At 34.8% G+C, this 18603-nt stretch overlaps 1 protein-coding gene across 1 annotated transcript in view; it reads right to left on the bottom strand.

Moving 5' to 3' along the window:
- LOC131077996 (protein HLB1) overlaps window positions 1–18603 on the bottom strand; it is a 210563-nt gene that overhangs the window by 53556 nt on the left and 138404 nt on the right. Inside the window, exons 7-11 of the mRNA XM_058015612.2 lie at window positions 17420–17449; window positions 6639–6701; window positions 6437–6502; window positions 6133–6261; window positions 1890–1925 (exon numbers count right to left, since the gene is read on the bottom strand). Of these exons, the coding sequence (XP_057871595.1) occupies window positions 1890–1925; window positions 6133–6261; window positions 6437–6502; window positions 6639–6701; window positions 17420–17449 (324 nt within the window). The remainder of the gene's footprint in view (window positions 1–1889; window positions 1926–6132; window positions 6262–6436; window positions 6503–6638; window positions 6702–17419; window positions 17450–18603) is intronic.

The raw sequence follows: 18603 nt of genomic DNA, 5'->3' as shown, positions 1-18603 counted from the left end.
GAGAGAGGTCACACCTCTTCATCATGTATGCCCCTTTGGCAAGAGACACACCCTTTCCACCATTAGCACGCTTTGAAAGAGTGCAACTCTTCATTATTTCTGCCTTTTGAAAAGAACAGAACCTTTCACATTCAGATCTGCACTTCTTATTTATATCAGATCTGCACTTATGATTCCCCCAAATTATCCCCTCAAATGAGGTTCTCTTCTCCCTTTTATATCTCATGTTTAAGGGAGTCACAACTTTTCATTTCATGTCTTTGACCATTCATTAACTTAATTAAAATTTAATTATATTTAATAGTATTCTTTTATATATTAATTTTAATTTTATTATTATCAGTTATCATTAAATTGTATTTCAAAGTGGGGATATTACAAAGAAAGAGGAGAAACCAATGCAAGTACAAAATGCGAGTTTTTGACTTTTGTGTTCTTTACATGGGAGAGATTAAAGCCTTGAAAAAATGTTTAAATTGCTTTGTCATAATAATGAAATAGTAGCATTAATTTACAATACAAAACAAAGTAAGCACGAAAATTTATGTGCTTATAATTGTAGACTTAAAGAATTGCTTGTTAAGTTAGAAAAAGAACCAATCGGCAGTCTCAAGAAAAGATGATTTGTTGAAAGTCTACTTCAGTCATTAAGAAAAAAGATGCAGTACCACCCTCTTCCTATGTAGAAGCCTACAATTGAGCAATAGACATAGAAAGTGAACACAAAATGTCCTTCCATGATAAAATAAAAATAGAGGAAAATAGAAGTTTGGATGAAAACAGTGACAATGAATCAAGAACAATACAAACCCTCCAAAGAGACATGGACTGGATAATGAAAGAATTGAAGGTGGAGAAAGTAACCAACAAAGAAGCTAATGAACTATGGTCTACTGAGTGAAAAACTGAGGGGCACACAAAAGGTAACTGTTCTAGAAAGATATTTTCTGAGATTTGCCAAGTTATCGATCATTCAATAAAGGAATGCCCATACAATTTGGAGACCAAGAGTACACAAGTACTCTTTATGCAAGGAGGGCATCAACTTTTTCCTTAAGCCAGCGATTCATTTTAAAGGCAAAGAATAATCAAACTCAGATCTTATGTTGGTCGCCAGCTGTGAGGGAACAACAAATATTTTAATTTTTGTTTTAAGTTTTAACCTAATTCTACTATCCTCCATCAGCTGCTTTAGAAATGAGAGTATAAGGAAGGTGAGGGAACAGGTCGCTGCCACTATTGGGAAATATCTGAGGTATATAAGGTCAGAGATTAGTTATTCTGAAACTCAAATTTCATATATATTAATATTTGCCAGTCAATAAGTGTTTGCACTAAAATTTTGTATCAGAAATTTGTGCAAAAATATCTACACTTTAGGGTGAGGTAATGAACGTTGTGATTATCAATAGATTGCCAAATCTATTTCAGAAATTCAACAGCAGTTTGTAACTCATGCTATGTCTCTGTGAATGTCTGAATTTGAATCATATTTCTTTACATTGAATCAATACTGTGAATTATCTTGTTGTGTCTTGCTCAACTAATTTCGAAGTTATCCAAATATTTTACCATCAACAATCTGTCTGACAGAATGTCTACGTGATATAACTGAAGTAATTGCAAGTTCATACAAAATATTTTGACACGGGTATTTACATTTCATCAAAATCTATTTACCTACTTAACAATGGATTTTTTCTATTTTTTAAGCAATAATAATTTTTATATATTTCTTCCATCTCCAAGTAACTATCTCCCATTTATTTTCTTAAAAACTTTTGGAAAATATGTAGAAATTGAAAGCAATGCATAATTGTTTTGTGTCCATGAAACAAGAAACATTTTCATATGAAATCATTGAAGTATAGGATATAGCATGCACTAACCATAGAACGTACAAGGCGCAACGCACTCCTATAAACCTGTAGTGGCAAGTACCATTAATTCTGATGAGCAAATCTACAAAGAGCAATAAAAAAAAATTGGAGCTACTTCAACAAAACTGTGAATGTATATGTATCATACAATGTTTTATTTTATTTTTAAATTAAAGATAACTAGAGAACACTAGTCTAAGATATAAGCATCTTCCTACCAATCTCAAACATTAAAACTCATTTTTCAACAACTAATGTAATTTTAATTAAGAAAAGATCATATAACTTGGCCTACAGATTTCTATTGTTTGATTGTAAGTCTACACATTATTTTTAATTTTGATATATAGATATTTTATTGGGGCCTACAAAATATGCAGCTCACCCTTCCCTATGTTCCCCTACATACCTACCATATTAAAATCAATGGGTTAAACGCCCTCCATGATCAACAGCTATCATTTTTTATGGTAATATAAATATAGCTTGGTCTTAAAATTATTCACCAAGCCATTAAATTTTATTCTGCCAAAAAAGATTATGTCAAGTATTCTTCAAATCTGGCCTCAAAACAACTTCATACCACCATACAGTGATCCAGATTTCTAACAGTGATTTTCTGGCATCCATGCAATTTCAAGAAATTATGGAGGCAATTTTGTTATCTACAAAAGGTTCACTAAAATAATCCAAAATTTTTGTCAAAAAGTGGACTTGTGAAGTATTTTTCCAATATAAGCAGTTTTCTGGCCTGCTAATGTCAACACTGCTTTAGCAAACCTTTCCCCTACTCCAATGGTAATATTGTTTTGGCACACAGAATTTTCAAGCTCCTTTCTCAAGCATATGAGCTCCATTTTTCAAGCAACTTTTTTATCTACAATAATATTTTGAGAGCTTCATAGTAGCGCACATAGTTTGAGATGTTGATGTCTGGATTTTCTAGCAATTACAATTTGTCATAGATTGTTAACTTGTTCTCATTTTCAGAGCTTCCAATGCTCCATAATTCTCAAGTCAACTATTGCATATTTGGCAAATGGCAACTCTACATGCATCAAGTATAAGTGCCATAATAATGTTTTGTTGGGGGTATCTATTGATTGAGTGCTTTTGGGGCCTTATGCATTTGTTTTGACTAGATCGGTCTATTGCTTCATTGTAAGTCTAGATTTCTTTTAGTTTTGATTCATGGATTTTTTATTGGGGACTATTGAATATGTAGGGTACCCAAGTGGGTACTACCTATGGCAGAGCTGTCAAAGCCACGTTCCTCTACATAACTGTCATATTAACACTAACGGAATCAATACCCTCACAATCAACAGCTATCATTGCTAATGGTAATATAACTACAACCCAATTTTAAACCAATTTTCCAAGCAATTAAAATCTGTCCTACCAAAAATATTCTGTAAAATATTTTACAAATCTAGCCTTAAAACAGATTCCTACTACCATCTTGTGATATCTAAATTTCTATTAGTCGTTGCTAATGGTAATATAACTACAACCCAATTTTCCAAGCAATTAAAATCTGTCCTACCAAAAAGATTATGTCAAATATTTTGCAAATCTAGCCTCAAAACAGATTCCTACTACCATCTTGTGACATCTAAATTTCTATTAGTTATTTTGCAACATTAAAGCAATTTTAGGTAAATATGGAGCTCATTTTGGAATTCACAAAGGATGCCCTGAAACATCCCAAGAATTTTGTTGAAAGGTGATTTTGCAGAACAATTTTCTGGTGCAAACGGTTTTTCAAACAGAGGTAGTTTCGCAGTCCATTGATTTCACCACTACATCAGCGAATATTTCCCCTGCTCCATTGGCAGTTTTGTTTTGGCACACAAAATTTGTTCTCAGGCGTATGAGCTCCTATTTAAAGAAACTTTTTTCATCTAGGATAAACTTTTCAAAGACTTCATGGTGGTGCACACAATTTGCGATTTTGATGTCTAGATTTTCTTGGAATGGCAGTTTCTTGATGAGCACACAATTATACTGAGGGTGGGGGGGCTACCAATTTAAAACTTTATCTATCACAATAAGATCATTAACTCAACGGTCAACATCAATAAACATGCACATGAGAAGAACACAGTAAGTACTTAAAAACCCTTATGAGAGAAAACTACAGCAAAATATTGCTTTTATTAATCTTCTTTTTACAAATTTTGTAGGCACCAACCCCTCATTCAATTTGTGAGCACCAACCCACTGGAAGCACCAACTCTCACTTTTGAATTTGTAGGCACCAACCTACCAATCTCTTATGATAAAAGGATCCAATCTCCAGAGTACAATATGATAGACTAATCTGAATTATTATTTTCCTCTTCTAGCAATATTGTCCATACATCAATCATAACATGCATAGACAACAAAACCCTTCTTGACATGACTTTGACATCAATGACAACTTTGTCTTTGTACCTTTGACATCAATGACAATATTTCCAGCATTTCTTAGAGGTCTTGCTAGCTCATTCTAATTTTGGAAACTTTTGAAGCTCGATAATTCACTAAGATCAAATCCACTATTGCACATTTGGCAAGTTACAATTGTATATGTATTAAGTATAAAGTGCCATAATCATACTTTGTCAAGGGATCTCTTGATTGAGTACTTTTGGGAGGTTACACATTTGCTTGTGCTCGGTATGTCTCTTGATTTTTCTATTACTTAATTGATTTGAGAAGTCTATCATAGCTCATAATAGGTATTTTGATTCATCCTTAACTTATGACCTTGGATAGATAAAAATATAAGTTTTGGCAAGACAAAATATTGATGCACCTCTTGCACCATCTCTATGGACTTGTTCTTGAACCAAGTGTTTTTTGGAAAAAGCATGCAATGACAAGAAAGATCATGTCCTAGGATTATTGTCCACCTAAAAATAACTTAAGTAGGTATCTACTTGAGTAGATGTTATCTCCCTCGCACATTAGTACACATCTACTTAGGGAGGCAATATACATTTTTAAAATTGGTTGTATTTTCCTATTTTAGTGGAGACATGTACTAAAGATGTATACAATCTCCCTTATTCCACATTGGTTGTACATTTACATCTCTTGGTTGCATATCCTATAAATGCCCACCTCTAACTCGTGCACTATAAATTCATTGAATCTATTGAAAATCGTTATATTTTGTGCATCCTGTATTCTGAAATAGCTATCATATTTTATTCTGCAATCGTCAGTTGTCTTTGTGTTTTTGCTAATGTGGTTACTCTTGTCATCAACAATTTTGAGTTCTTTTGACCCATTGCCAAACCTTACATTGTATCAGTTAAGTCTTTGTACCATTCCATAATCTTACAGTTACCCCTACAAATACATAAAGAGAATGTTGCTCCCCAACATACAAGACTGTGTAGCCTCAAATGGGTAAAGGCATGGCGTTTTTATATCAAGGATGAAGGTGGGTTATGCCAAGCTCAACATCTAGAAATGACTTATAACCAAGTCCATATTGGCTGATGGATATGAGGGGAGCAAATCCCTAAATTTTGAAATATTCAAGAGCATCCTAAGAAAAACTTCCCTTTCCAAAAAAGGGGGCTTAAGGCACATCAAACAATGGATTCGTTGGACCATTTATGTCTTATGTTGGTTTCAATAAAATATAATAATTAAAAATAAACTATTGTGTCCTCCGCACAAAATGAACTATGATCCATTTAGTTATTTTCCATAAAAAGCTTTATCAGTAAAATAATCTTACTGATTTATTTTCCTTGTGTACTTGTACCAACAAGCCAGCTAACTTTAGAATTTGTAAACACGATATACAACTTATTATGCTAAACAACAAAAATAAGTTTAACACACCATATGAAACTGCTTTAAAGACTAATCAATCTGAACTTGTAAGTCAAAAAATGGTTCTGAAGGTTATTTAGATTAACACAGTTCATAGCTTCAAACAAAATGGATGGTATTTTTTTATCCACTACATACTGCTGAGAGATATATCTGGCACTTAACGTAGCTTTTAAAACCCTCCCATGCAATCTAATCTCTATGCCACAAGTGGAGTTTTTGTGTCTGAAATTTTACATCTTCCAAAATAGATATGCCTCTGCATAAATGTGTTTGCAATAGAACAGAAAAATCAATCTTTTAAGCCAATGCATTGATAGATCAGTTAAATAGACGGACAATAAAGACAAACTATGCTTTCATATGTGACATACCAATAAGCCAATTTTCCTAATTGCAGGTGAAGAAAGTATACCGAATAATTTGGCTTCAGTGCATGCGCCGCAGCAATATATATAGCAGATTGACTGTAAAGCTCATTTGGTGTCATCTCCTTTGTATTTGTTTGTCGTCCACTTCTCAAAGTGTCTTCTGCTAGACCATACTGCAAGATGTAATCAACTCAAATACAAGGCTATCACGATGCCTCAAGAAAATCTAGTTCTTTGGAAACCTACAAAGTCCTCAATAACCCTATCCATATACCTTTGTTCTTCCTATACAGTGAAAAGCTAATGCCGTTTCCCTAGGCCTAGTGAAAAACAAAGAAAAGTATATACCAGCACTGTCCCCAGGTTATAAATTGCTCGATGAAAATCAAACTGCAGTTGAATTGCTGCTCGGAACTGTCATAGAGCATGAAGAAATGAACCAACTGCAAGTCAGTCTTTGCTATATATAGTAGTCTTTACGTTACTCCTACTTCACTATTTATTTTACTGAAATGTGATTAGCACACAAAACATAAAGCCAACCACATACCTTGCTCACAGCAGCTCTAACAATCGTCTGCTTTTCTCGAACAGGAACAATAGCACTAAGTTCCTGAAATAACATAAAGTGCATGGATTTTAGTACAAAGAAGACTGCCTTCACAATAAAAGAAAGGCGAAAATAACAGGCCTTGCAAGACATAAATGCCAAGGCCAGCATTGACAACAAAAAGCTGATAATGAATTAATTTACCAAAAAAATTGAATGTTTCTAAAAAGTATATCATTCACTGAAAAAGTTTAATTGAATAAGCACAAGAATTAAGAATCAAACAAACCAATATGTTAAGGCATGTGGCTATTGTTGAGTGCTAGAGAAGCATCAAGATCCAGTAAAAAGCATACGACTTTTGATAGCATTCAACTATTATTCTCCAAGGACTACTGCCTCCAATTACTTTTCCAACATTTTTAATAAAAGAAGATGGTAAAGCTTCAGCAATTTCATTACTAGGAATTTCTTGCCAAATGGAGGTGCTGAGATAAAGGTTACTTCATAAACTGTATATGAAGGTTCTTGATCCTAGTCCCAAGTGGTCCAAGGGGCAAAGTTTGAGCAAACCTCAAGATGGGGTTCATAAATTATGTTTCAAGAAACAGTGAATTAGTCACTAATACACAAAACAGATGCAATTGGAAGACTTCAAGCGAAACAAATATACTACTTCTATTCAAATTCAGAATAAAAAGGTTGCAAAACAATAATACAAGTGCATGATGAAAAACGATAATCCATGTGACCAAGATGGGGAAAGACACTTCAGTCTAATTTGCCTATGAATGTGCAATAATAATCATCCGTTGATCTGAGTAAGTGCATGAATATATAGGATACATTATAGTCACAAACAAGAAAGAAGATATAATGGCCCAATGTGAACCAGCAACCTTCCAACTGCCTTGTCAGTCGCATTCCTTGACAATTGGCATTTTGCTACATGACTACAGTCATCCACATGTTGATAGAATCAATTCGTCACATGTCCTGTGTGAAGTTAAACATAGAAATGTGCAAGTTTTGTGCAGAAGTGTGCAATGACACTAGGAGTTGCATGTTGCACACACATGCTATAGAGGAGAGTGCAGAAGTGTTGACTATCATGGCCCTGCAATATATCAAGAGGCTTATGCGGCTACACTCAGATCATTCACCCTCTCTAGAGAATTGATGGTTCACATCACATCTTCGGTGAGCTATGGAAACTAAGCACAAAATCTGTTGAAGATTGTGCCACTTTCCTTGATATGCACATTACCCTACCTTAGTCATCTAAGAAAATGATCTGAACCTTGGCACTTGTGCATGGTGGTAATTTGAACGATCTCATTTTGCATGGCATTGCAATAGTGCTAAGGACCCAAATTTGAAGGATGTTGTAGAGGTGCTTGCTCAAGAAAAGGAAGAACGCATGGCATAAAGAGTTCCTCATTGTACGTTGGATAGAAATCCAAGTATTGTGGAGACAAAGAACAAAAGCATAATCACCAACTCCACACAAAATGGTGTATGGATTCGGAATAGCCTAGACCTTATTGTCAAAGGCAATATTTAAATCTATAAATAACAAATATAGCTTATTATTACTAGTTGTTTCTTTTTTAAAAGGTGTGAAATTAATAACTATAGAGATTCAAAATCTGTATTAAGGTAATTATAATGTATGTGCATATTACGAATTATTCTGTAAATAACTTAGTATTTTTTTTAATAAAGATAAGCGATTTATTAATATAATTAAAAATATTATAAAGAATGCATCCTACAATAGGGGATACAATAAGACAAAAGAATGAAATAAGCAAATATCCAGATTTAGCATAAAATGCTCACCAATACAAATGTAAGATGGAGCCCTGTTTGCTAAATTTTTCCCCTTCACTCTGAAGTACTTTTTTAAATAGTTTGTTGGCACGCTGGTTGTATGCTTCAGTTTACACAGTGATAATATGTTTTGCTGATTTACTTGTTCATAGGTAATTGAATTCATTCAAGATTCACAAACATAGATTCATATCATGATGCCAATTAAGACTGAACACAGTAACATACAACTAGAAATTCAAGAGGACGTATACTTGGAGCCACAACTGAAACTGGATATTTTATTCTTTAATACAGTTGCATGTGACAATTTACGAGGCATGTAATGAGAATTCTTGACCTCCTAACACAGCCAGTACACAGGCAATATGTTAGCGTTGATTTCATAATAAGCATTCAACAATGTAGGCTACTCCTGCAAGTTCCATGACTCCTTTAACACCTTCCAAGCCACATTCAGGATCTGTAACAGCTTTCTGAGCATTGCTATAGTATATTTTCATTCTCCAAAACCATGTTTAGATGCCCATAATTATTTTCTGGGTGTTGCCACAGTTTCTATAGGTACGCTACACTCATGAAACAACTGCTACTTCATCATACACTTATCCAGATTGATCCAATAGGAAGCAATATCACAGTTCTGTACTAAATAAGCACTCCCATGCCCATAGTTCCAGGACTCGACGAGTTCCGAGCCCGGTGACCCTGGGCGAGTCCCTAGGGGCCCAGACTCAGACTCACCGAGTCCTGGTGACTCAGTGACTCAGCTTGGACCCGGCGAATCCCGATGCCTGGACTCGGCTAGCGGCAGCTAAGTGTTTGAACCAAAAAAAACCATCTTAAAAAGTGTTTTAACTTGGTTTTTTGGTTTTTTTTTCACTTATATTTTCTTCTAGGGGCTAAAAGTCATCTCATTTCATTCTATTGTAAAAATAGGAGGAGAAGAGTGAGTTGTGAGGAAAAAGAAGAGTGTATAGTAGGGCAACCAACAAGGAGGAGTAAAATTTCTTCAACAAATCTATAATGTTCCCAGTTGGGGATTGGATTATTTTGCGTTCAAGTCCTGCAAACAAACGTTAGTATACAAACAATATGAAAGATAATTAAACATATATATTTATTTGTGCAATTATAAAAGAAAGAATGCTATACGTTATTCTACATATTTAACAAATAATGTTAACTAATTTATTGTTATCTACTAATATAAAAAAGGATACAATACTCAATTGGACCTTACCTGGATTGACCCAACCCTCTATTGAGAAACGTTTCTCAGTTAGGAGCAACCCAGGATGTCATCCTCCTAAGGACTCTATTTGGGATCTCTATTAATGAGTGAAATCATTAATGTTCTCAAAGCTTGGCAGAGATCCCACCCCTGCTCAAGCTTCTCTATCTCTAACATATGCATATGGTTAACCTCTACAATATATATATTGTCTCTAAGAGATTCCCTATGAATCTCTCTCTGGATTCCTCTGTAATGTCCCCTACCTGATTAACATAATTAATCTATCTCAATATACTAATATTGGTTGATTGAGAGACTAAACATAAGGTCTTTCAATTTATTGGTTATTAACAAGTACTTATGTATTTTCCTCCTTAGACGATCCTCATTAGACAATTAATCTTGTTATTCCTCTTATTGACTATTTAGTAAGAGTTCTTTCTAATTCTTATTGATCTTATATTATTATTTCTTTTGATCAAACATCTTTATATATATATATATATATATATATTTATATTAACAATTATTATGTATTAGCTTATTACCCTTTGTATAAATCCTTAATACTACCATTGCTTATTAATCATTAATATATATATATTGTGCTAGTAAAGGCAGACAGATCTGACACATGTCAGATCTGGTCTACCACTGTTTGCTGTCCATATTAATATTGTTATTGAATTCTGCCTAAAGACATTGTCGGACTCTATATTAAGAAAATTCATATGAATGTAAATCATTATTCTTGTTCACTGTTATTAATATTAAATGGGTCATTATGTTTAGTCCGGACTTATCAATAACCTGTAGCAATGTATCAATTCATAATTTACTTTATCCTTATGTTTTATGATTATCATTTCAGTTTGACTGAATACGAATTCATTAGAAATTGCTTGCCAAATCTATGCTGCGATTTATTTCATATTATCTAATCCTAGACATGCTGTATCTTACTGTATATTTAATAACAGATTATGATCAGATTTATATGCTTGATTCCCACGCAAGCTTACCTATTGCTGACCCTTTTTGCTATCAACCCTTGCTGGCAACCTTCCTATCTTCCAAAAATTCCCCTCCCTTCCCCCATGTCTATCGGAAGGTATTTATCCTTCCTATAGTGGGTGGAGAGACCACTACCAACGGTCATGCCTTTTAGTGGCAGCAACCCTTTTGAAAGGTCGCTGCTTTTCCCTACATCGCATTTCTCAAACCATGGCAACTATTCATAACAAATCGTGAATGCCAATAATTATTAATGCAAATACATTAATCGGGATTTTATAATAATAAGAATCAGTTATTAATAATCACTATTACTTAAGGATACATATATAATTCGTAATAGAAATCATTTAATATTAACTATTACTTAAGGATATATAATTCATAATAGGAATCATTTAATATTAATATTAGATATCATTATTGGTTTTGCCTGAATCTTAATAACAGTTCTGTTCTGATCTGATTGATGGATCAATACCAAATAAGTGTATTAATTATATTTAATTTTTGTTTGTATTCTTTTGTATCTTAATTTTATTATTATTTATTATTAAATTATTTTTCAATTAATTATATAATATATGATAATTTATTATTATGATGAAGAATCACAAAATCTATTATTAATTACATCACCCGGATGTGGGGTTATGACAACCCTCTCACTTTAGAGGAAAATCATGAAGTCTCATAAATGAGACGATTTTCTAATATTATTAGATGTTAATTAATAAATGTTTTAATTATCGTATTTATTTAATCACAATAATCTAATGTCCAAAGAGGGGTTATGACAAAATCACATTGAGGCAGTGTAATACTTGCATTTGGCACATAAAGAGCTTGTTATAGAGAATTGGAAAGAGGTTGCATTTCATTTCAACCTTGTTATAAGATGTAAGATTGAATATTTTGGTTTTTTTGGTGTTTTATAAGCAAAATTTACATTGTTTTTTTTTAAACATTTGTATTCATTTCTTTCAAAGAAATCAGCAAACCCTACAATGTACTTTTTTTTTTTTCAAATATGAAAAAAAAAAGTACATTGTAGGTTCTGCTGATTTCTTTAAGTTTTGAAAAAACAAAACAATCTACATGGTAGGGTTTGCTGATTTCTTTGAAAGAAAATGAATACAAATTCTATTACATTGTTTTTTGTTTCAAAACATTGCTATTACATTTTTTTTGTATTAATTTATAATTTTACAATGCACAAATATCAGTTTTTTTGTAATTGTGTCTTATTCCAGCAACCTTCAAATTTTGAAAACCATATTTTTCACAATGTCCAGTTCCACTCCTCATAGAACAATTCCAGGTAGAAAAGATCCAGCTTGGAAACATACTGAATATTTTCCCGGGCAAAAAAAAGGAGAGGCAAAATGTAAATATTGCAAAACAATCTTTCATGGAGGCATAAATAGATTGAAATACCACGTCGTCGACATACGTGGCTATGATGCAGAGCCTTGCAAACTTGCATGTCTTGAGGCTATTCGTGAGTGCCAAGTGCAAATAGAGACATTTGAGGTTCAAAAAGAAATAAAAAACAAACAAAGGGAGGTGTTGGCTAACATTGGTTGTGTTGGAGAGGCTTCTTCCATGCCTCCATATCATCCTACTACGAGTGCTAGTGCTAGTGCTCCTGCTACTGCTTTTGTTGCTGGTAGTGTCAATGGTAGTGGGAGTGCAAGCATTGGTCCTAGAATTCGTAAATCTAGGATGGATTCATATTTTGAGCCACGCACTACTCCTAGTGCCCAACCTTTGCTTAAGAGCATGAGTTGGAACAAGGAGGTACACGATAAGGCTAAAGGTGCAATTGGGAGATTTTGGTACTATTGCAATATTCCATTCTTCGTAGCCAATTAATTCCTTTTAGTTTTTATTTGATTGTTTTAAGTTTTTAATTTTTTTATATTTACAATTTGCTTTGTCTAATGATGTTTTATTGGGCATAGAGTTAGACATACTTATCTTATTCAATTTATTTGTGATAGGTCTCCTTATTGGCAGAGCATGGTTCATGCCATCGCTATTTGTGGGGCGGGGTTCAAAGCCCCTTCTAATTCTGAGTTAAGTGGCCAAATTTTGACAAATACGATGGCCGATGTGAAAGCCACATTAGAGGACCAGCAAAGGTATGGAAGAATAAGGGTTGCACCATCATGACCGATGGTTGGACCAAAAGGAGAAACCGAACACTCCTAAATTTTCTTGTTTCTTCTACACCTGATTGAATAACTTGAATTTGATTTAATGACTAGTATTTTATTTTTAATTTAAGATTTATTGAATGATCATTGATGATTGATTTTGCTTTGTTTTCAAATTTCAGGTGGCACCATGTTCTTGAAGTCCATTGATGCTTCCGCACATTCCAAAAATGCCACTTACCTATGTGAGGCTATAGAGGAGGTCATATATGAAGTGGGTGAGGAAAAAACAGTACAAGTGGTGACCAATAATGCAGCAAATTGTGTTGCTGCAGGTAAACTTTTGATGGAGAGGCAGCCATCTATATTTTGGTCTCCATGTGCCGCCCATTGCATTGACCTCATGTTGGAGGACATTAGTAAGATTGCATGGATCAGGACATGTGTAGAGAAAGCAAAAAATATTTGCAAATTTGTATACAATCAAGCATGGGTCCTTAACCTAATGAGGCAATACATAGGGCAAAAGGAGTTGAATTGTCCTAGAATCGCTAGATTTGCCACCAACTTCATCACATTGCAATCCTTGATTCGGAGTAAGGCAACTTTGAGACGTATGTTTGTAGGTGAGGAGTGGACTTCCTCATCCTATGCTACGACTACAGCTCAAAGTTCCCAAACTCAACGCGAGTCAGGCAAGTTTGCCAAGTTGGCAAGTCGAGCCAAGCTCGGCAAGTTTTGACAACTTGTGACTCGGATTCGGCAAGTTTTGCTCATAACTCGCCTGACTCGGGCAAGTCAGGCGAGTTATGGTAAAACTTGCCGAGTCCGAGCTCCAAGACTCGCACCGTAGCATGTCGGACATGGCAGACAGAGAGGCTGAGGTTGTGGCTATGGCAGAGAAGGAGGATAGAGCACAATACGGCACAAGCACAACTGATGTTGATTATTGTGGCACCTCACAAGCGAAGACTATGACTACTCAGTCATCCAGGACCTACCTTAGATGCCTTTTTAGGAGGCAAACAAACTACTCCGAGGCTGAGGATGAGGATGAGCTAGAGCTTCTATTTGATGATGTTATAGTGTCTTTAAGCTTTATTCAATAATGGGTGCATGAAACAAGTTTTAAATCGTTAAAAATCTCTAAATTTCAAGGGTTTTTTTATTTTGCCGAGTCACGAGTCGAGTCGGCCTTGCCGAGTTTGAGCCAAGTCCGAGTCTGGGAACTTTGCGACTGCTACAAGGCTTGATATGGCAAATTGCATTTTTGATGAGCCAGGCTTTTGGACCCCTTGTGCTGAGATTGTGAAGGTAAAATTTTTAAGCATTCTGCATTATGTTTTTAACTTTTAATTTTTATTCGTATTTTTCTTTTAATTGCTTAATTTCATTCACAATTTCACACTTAAGTTAACTGATGTTAGATAATGTTTCACAATATTTGCAGTTCATTGAGCTCTTGGTAGTTATCCTACGAGTTGCTGATGGGGAGAAGCCCGCAATGGGCTACATATACGAGGGCATGGATAGGGCCAAGGAGGGCATGATATCTACCTATGGAGGGGATGAGATTAAGTATCGTCCCATTTGGGATATCATTGATAGGAGATGGCAGGTCCATCTTCGCACGCCCATCTCCATGCAGCTGCTTATTACCTCAATTCGGCATTCCATTTCCACCCTAATTTCAAGGCGAATGAAGAGGTTCTTAGTGGGCTCTGCTCTGTGATAGAGCGAATGTTGCCTAATCATAGAAGCACTATAATCCAAGAGCTAGAGGCCTTTTCTAATGCAGAAGGGGAGGACTTCTCTCATCAGCTATGCAAAGAAAATAGGACAAAAATGCAGCCAAGTAAAAATATATATTTTAACTTTTAAGAGCATAATTTTTATTATATATTATTCAATTTATTATTAATTATTAAATGAGGCTGATTTTTTTTTCTTTTTCTCATCTCAAATAGATGGTGGTAGATGTTTGGTCCTAAAACACCAAATCTTCAACAGATAGTCATTCGTATTTTGAGCCAACCATGTAGTGCTTCCTGTTGTGAGTGCAATTGGAGTATGTTTGAGGCTTTGAACACATACACTCCAAGAGACACAATAGACTGTCTATGGAGAGGTTGAATGATCTAGTCTTTGTTCATTACAACCTTCGTCTTAGACAGAGACAGGCTATGGAACATGACACCACCCTGATCACACTAGAGGAGGTCAATCCAGAATCTGAGTGGATCAATGAGGCTATAGATCCTGTCTTTAGTGATGAGGACTTAGATTGGATCAACCAAGCAGATAGAGAGGCTAAGGTTGTAGCCATGGCAGAGGAGGAGGATAGAGCACGAGCAGAGTCAGAGTTAGAGCCAACGCCAAAGCTGGACACAAACATAGCTGATGTTGGTGAGGGTGGAATGGAGTCAAGGGTAGAGAGTATGGCTGCTGAATCATACAGGACCTACCTTAGACGCCTTCATAGGAAGGATCTGGGCTCCTCTAAGCCATAGACTTGTACTTGTTTTGATATTTGTGTGGAACATTTGATGCCTTGGATTTCATATTCCATGAGTTTTGTAATATTTTTACATTATATATCTATGTTTGCTATTTCCTTCAGCTACAATTTGTGTTTAGACTAATGTGATCGATGTATACTTGTGTATGTGATCAAATTAGCTTCTATTTGATGATGTTATTGTGTATTTAAGGTTTATTTAATAAAGGGTGCATGAAACAAGTTTTAAATCCTTAAAATTCTCTAAATTTCTTGGGTTTTTCAATTTGCCGAGTCCTGGCCGAGTTTTTTTGCCAAATCCAGAGTCCCGAATCGGGTCACTCTTGCTGAGTCCGCGCCGAGTCCGAGTCTCGTTTCTATGCCCACGCCACAATAACACCTTTGTTCCTGAACTTGACAAGATTGCACAGGTCCGCTAATACTTTTCCTCCATTTTTGTCCAACCTTTAGCACACAGCGGAAATACATATACCAGCAAATCAGCAATAGAATTAAGAGTGATTGCTCAGAGTAATGCACAGCACTAAATGTGTACAGTGGCAAGGAATTATTCATTTCTAATCCTTCATATGATTTCTGCAGCTAAGCAAGGGCCAAGACAACTTCATATACTCAGACGATATGCACAAAAGATCATAATAAATGCAGACCTGTACAATATCAAGCCCATGTCCAGCAGCAACAGACAAGTTTGCCCTTGGTGAAGTTCCACGACCAGTCAAGGGTGTATATTCTGAATATATGATGGTAGGTCATTCATTCCCTTCTGTGATTGTTTAACATTAAATATCTTAGGAAAGCACTCAAAGCTTTCAAAAATTTACCTAAATTTTTATGTCTTGGGCCTCCGTGTTTATTTCTCATATTGAATCAGCATTCTGATTCAACTGGTACAGAGTCTATGACATCCATCTTAGAGCTTGTCCTCTCCTTAACCAAGTGATCACATGCATTCAACTTGTGGGAAAGTAAAATATAGGAATATGGAAGTAAAATTGAAAAAACTGGATATAACAGCAATGCACAATCTGCTATGCATGCAAACAACAGTAATATATAGCAATAGACACATATAGCTTATCTAGCTTGATGATTTCATAATTGGAAACATGTTCACCACTACATGAGTAAAGTTTAGTATCAAATATTGAAAACTTTAATGTTACCTTACCAATAGTCTATCTAAACATAATTAGAATAAGTTAACGTACATAAACTTACTAGACTGTGTTCAACTATTTACTAGGTACATAATTACCCTTAATGTGCTCGGCTCTTCAGTTGACCTTATTAACCTTACCAGATTTGCTCAAGCCCAAAACATGCCATGGTAGTTATATAAAGAATATTATAATGTAAGATACATGAAGGGGTTTCATTTGAACTAAGTGAATACTTTTCAAATGTCCTTACCATGATGAAGTAGAATTTAGTAGCTTTTCATGGTTCAAGAGACAATAATTGACAATTATAGGGGACCAATCACCATTCATAGAGGAATAGTAGTCAGATAGAATGCCTAAGAATGATACTAAAATCAACTGAACAGAAGCATGGTCTTTTGAAAGAGGTACAGTGTCAAGGTTACAAGTAGCAACAAAGAAATCAAGGGATGAACTATGCAATCTACTTACAGGAATGAAGTAGACCATCTATGCTTACAAATTCATGTATCTGAGGTGACAAATTTGAGCAAACACATTACCAGCATGTTCAAAAAAGCTAATTCAGGACAAAATAGAGCTCTGTTATTTAAGCAGAAGAAAAAATCATGATCATTTATAGTAAAACCTACAAAGACATTCAAAATGCATAGCAGTATAGAAGTTCCCAGACAGTAATAATCAAAAAGGTTTCCTTGGGTTCCATCTGACCATCAATACAAACATATGAGAAATGCACCACTTCTATACTTGGAAGATATTTCTGATTTCAGGATAAGAGTATCCAGAGTTCAAATCTTTAACATGTTTTTAAGATTTTAACAAGAAAATGGATCCATATGGCATGATGACATTACCTGCAATGCAAGGCCCCAGTTGTTCAGCGCCTGTATACAAGTTTAACATGACCAGAAGCTAATCAGAGATTTCATTGAAAGAATGCACGAAAGATAAAGAGCTTGTAAACCTTTGTCAATTATGAGACAATGGTCACACGATAATCATTTTACATCTCTAAACGATGAAGCACAAAATCAATAAATTTGTAAACTGATAGACTTATAAATAAACCAAATTAAGATTATAAAAACAACATTTAGCATTTTCTATTGGAATACTACTATTAGATAATATTTACTAGAAAGGAAAAATAAAAATTTGATGACAATAAACAACCCAAAGAAGGTACAAATAGACAAGCATTAATACTCTATGGCAAAGTGTTAAGACTTAGACTTGGCAAAAACTTGGCAAGCCAATTTTTGACTCAGACTCAGACTTGGTGCCAAAACTCAGCAAAAACTTGGTTAAATTGGCAAATTTAAAAGATCATTGAAGAATAGCCAATGCTAAAGAAAAAACTTATTATTTTGTATATCATATTAAAATAACTTCAAATACATAACAAAAACCAATCAGCAAGATCTACCATACACATGTAACCAAAGAAATAAGTAAAATGTGTTATTTTCCATGGACCAACTAGGACTAGAAACTAGAACCTCCCATGCACAAGCTAGGGTGTTCTACCATTGAGCCACCAACCCTTTTCTGACTAGGAATTTTTGGTGGGCTCCTTATTATGGCCTGGGTGCAGCTTATCTTATTACAGCTCAAATGTGGCTTATTTCTCCAACCCTGCTAACCATACTTTGGTACTTAGGGCTCCTATTCTAGCTCTAATGCCATATTATTCTCTACAAGCCAACTATGAATCAAACCTAAGACCTCCCATGTGCTATGCATCTAGGGATATAATATTATAATATATTTAGGAGGACAAGGATGCCAACATATGGCAAACATCCCTTAAGTTACTTCTATTATTTAAATAATATTGTAATATTGATATAATGGTCATATCAAAGTTTAAAAACTTGGACTCGCCACGGACTCGGCAAACCAAAAATTTGGACTCGGACTCGAACTCGTGAAAGACTTGCGAAAGACTCGGCAAGGACTTGGCAAAAATAAAACCGTAGTTTTACAAAAAAACATAAAGAAATTAATGCATTTAGAGAACATAAGAGCCATAATTGAA

The sequence above is a fragment of the Cryptomeria japonica genome, chromosome 5 (assembly GCF_030272615.1).
Source record: "Cryptomeria japonica chromosome 5, Sugi_1.0, whole genome shotgun sequence".
Lineage (NCBI taxonomy): Eukaryota > Viridiplantae > Streptophyta > Pinopsida > Cupressales > Cupressaceae > Cryptomeria > Cryptomeria japonica.
Note: the sequence above shows the minus strand (reverse complement) of the source record. Positions and strands in the feature narration are given on the sequence as shown.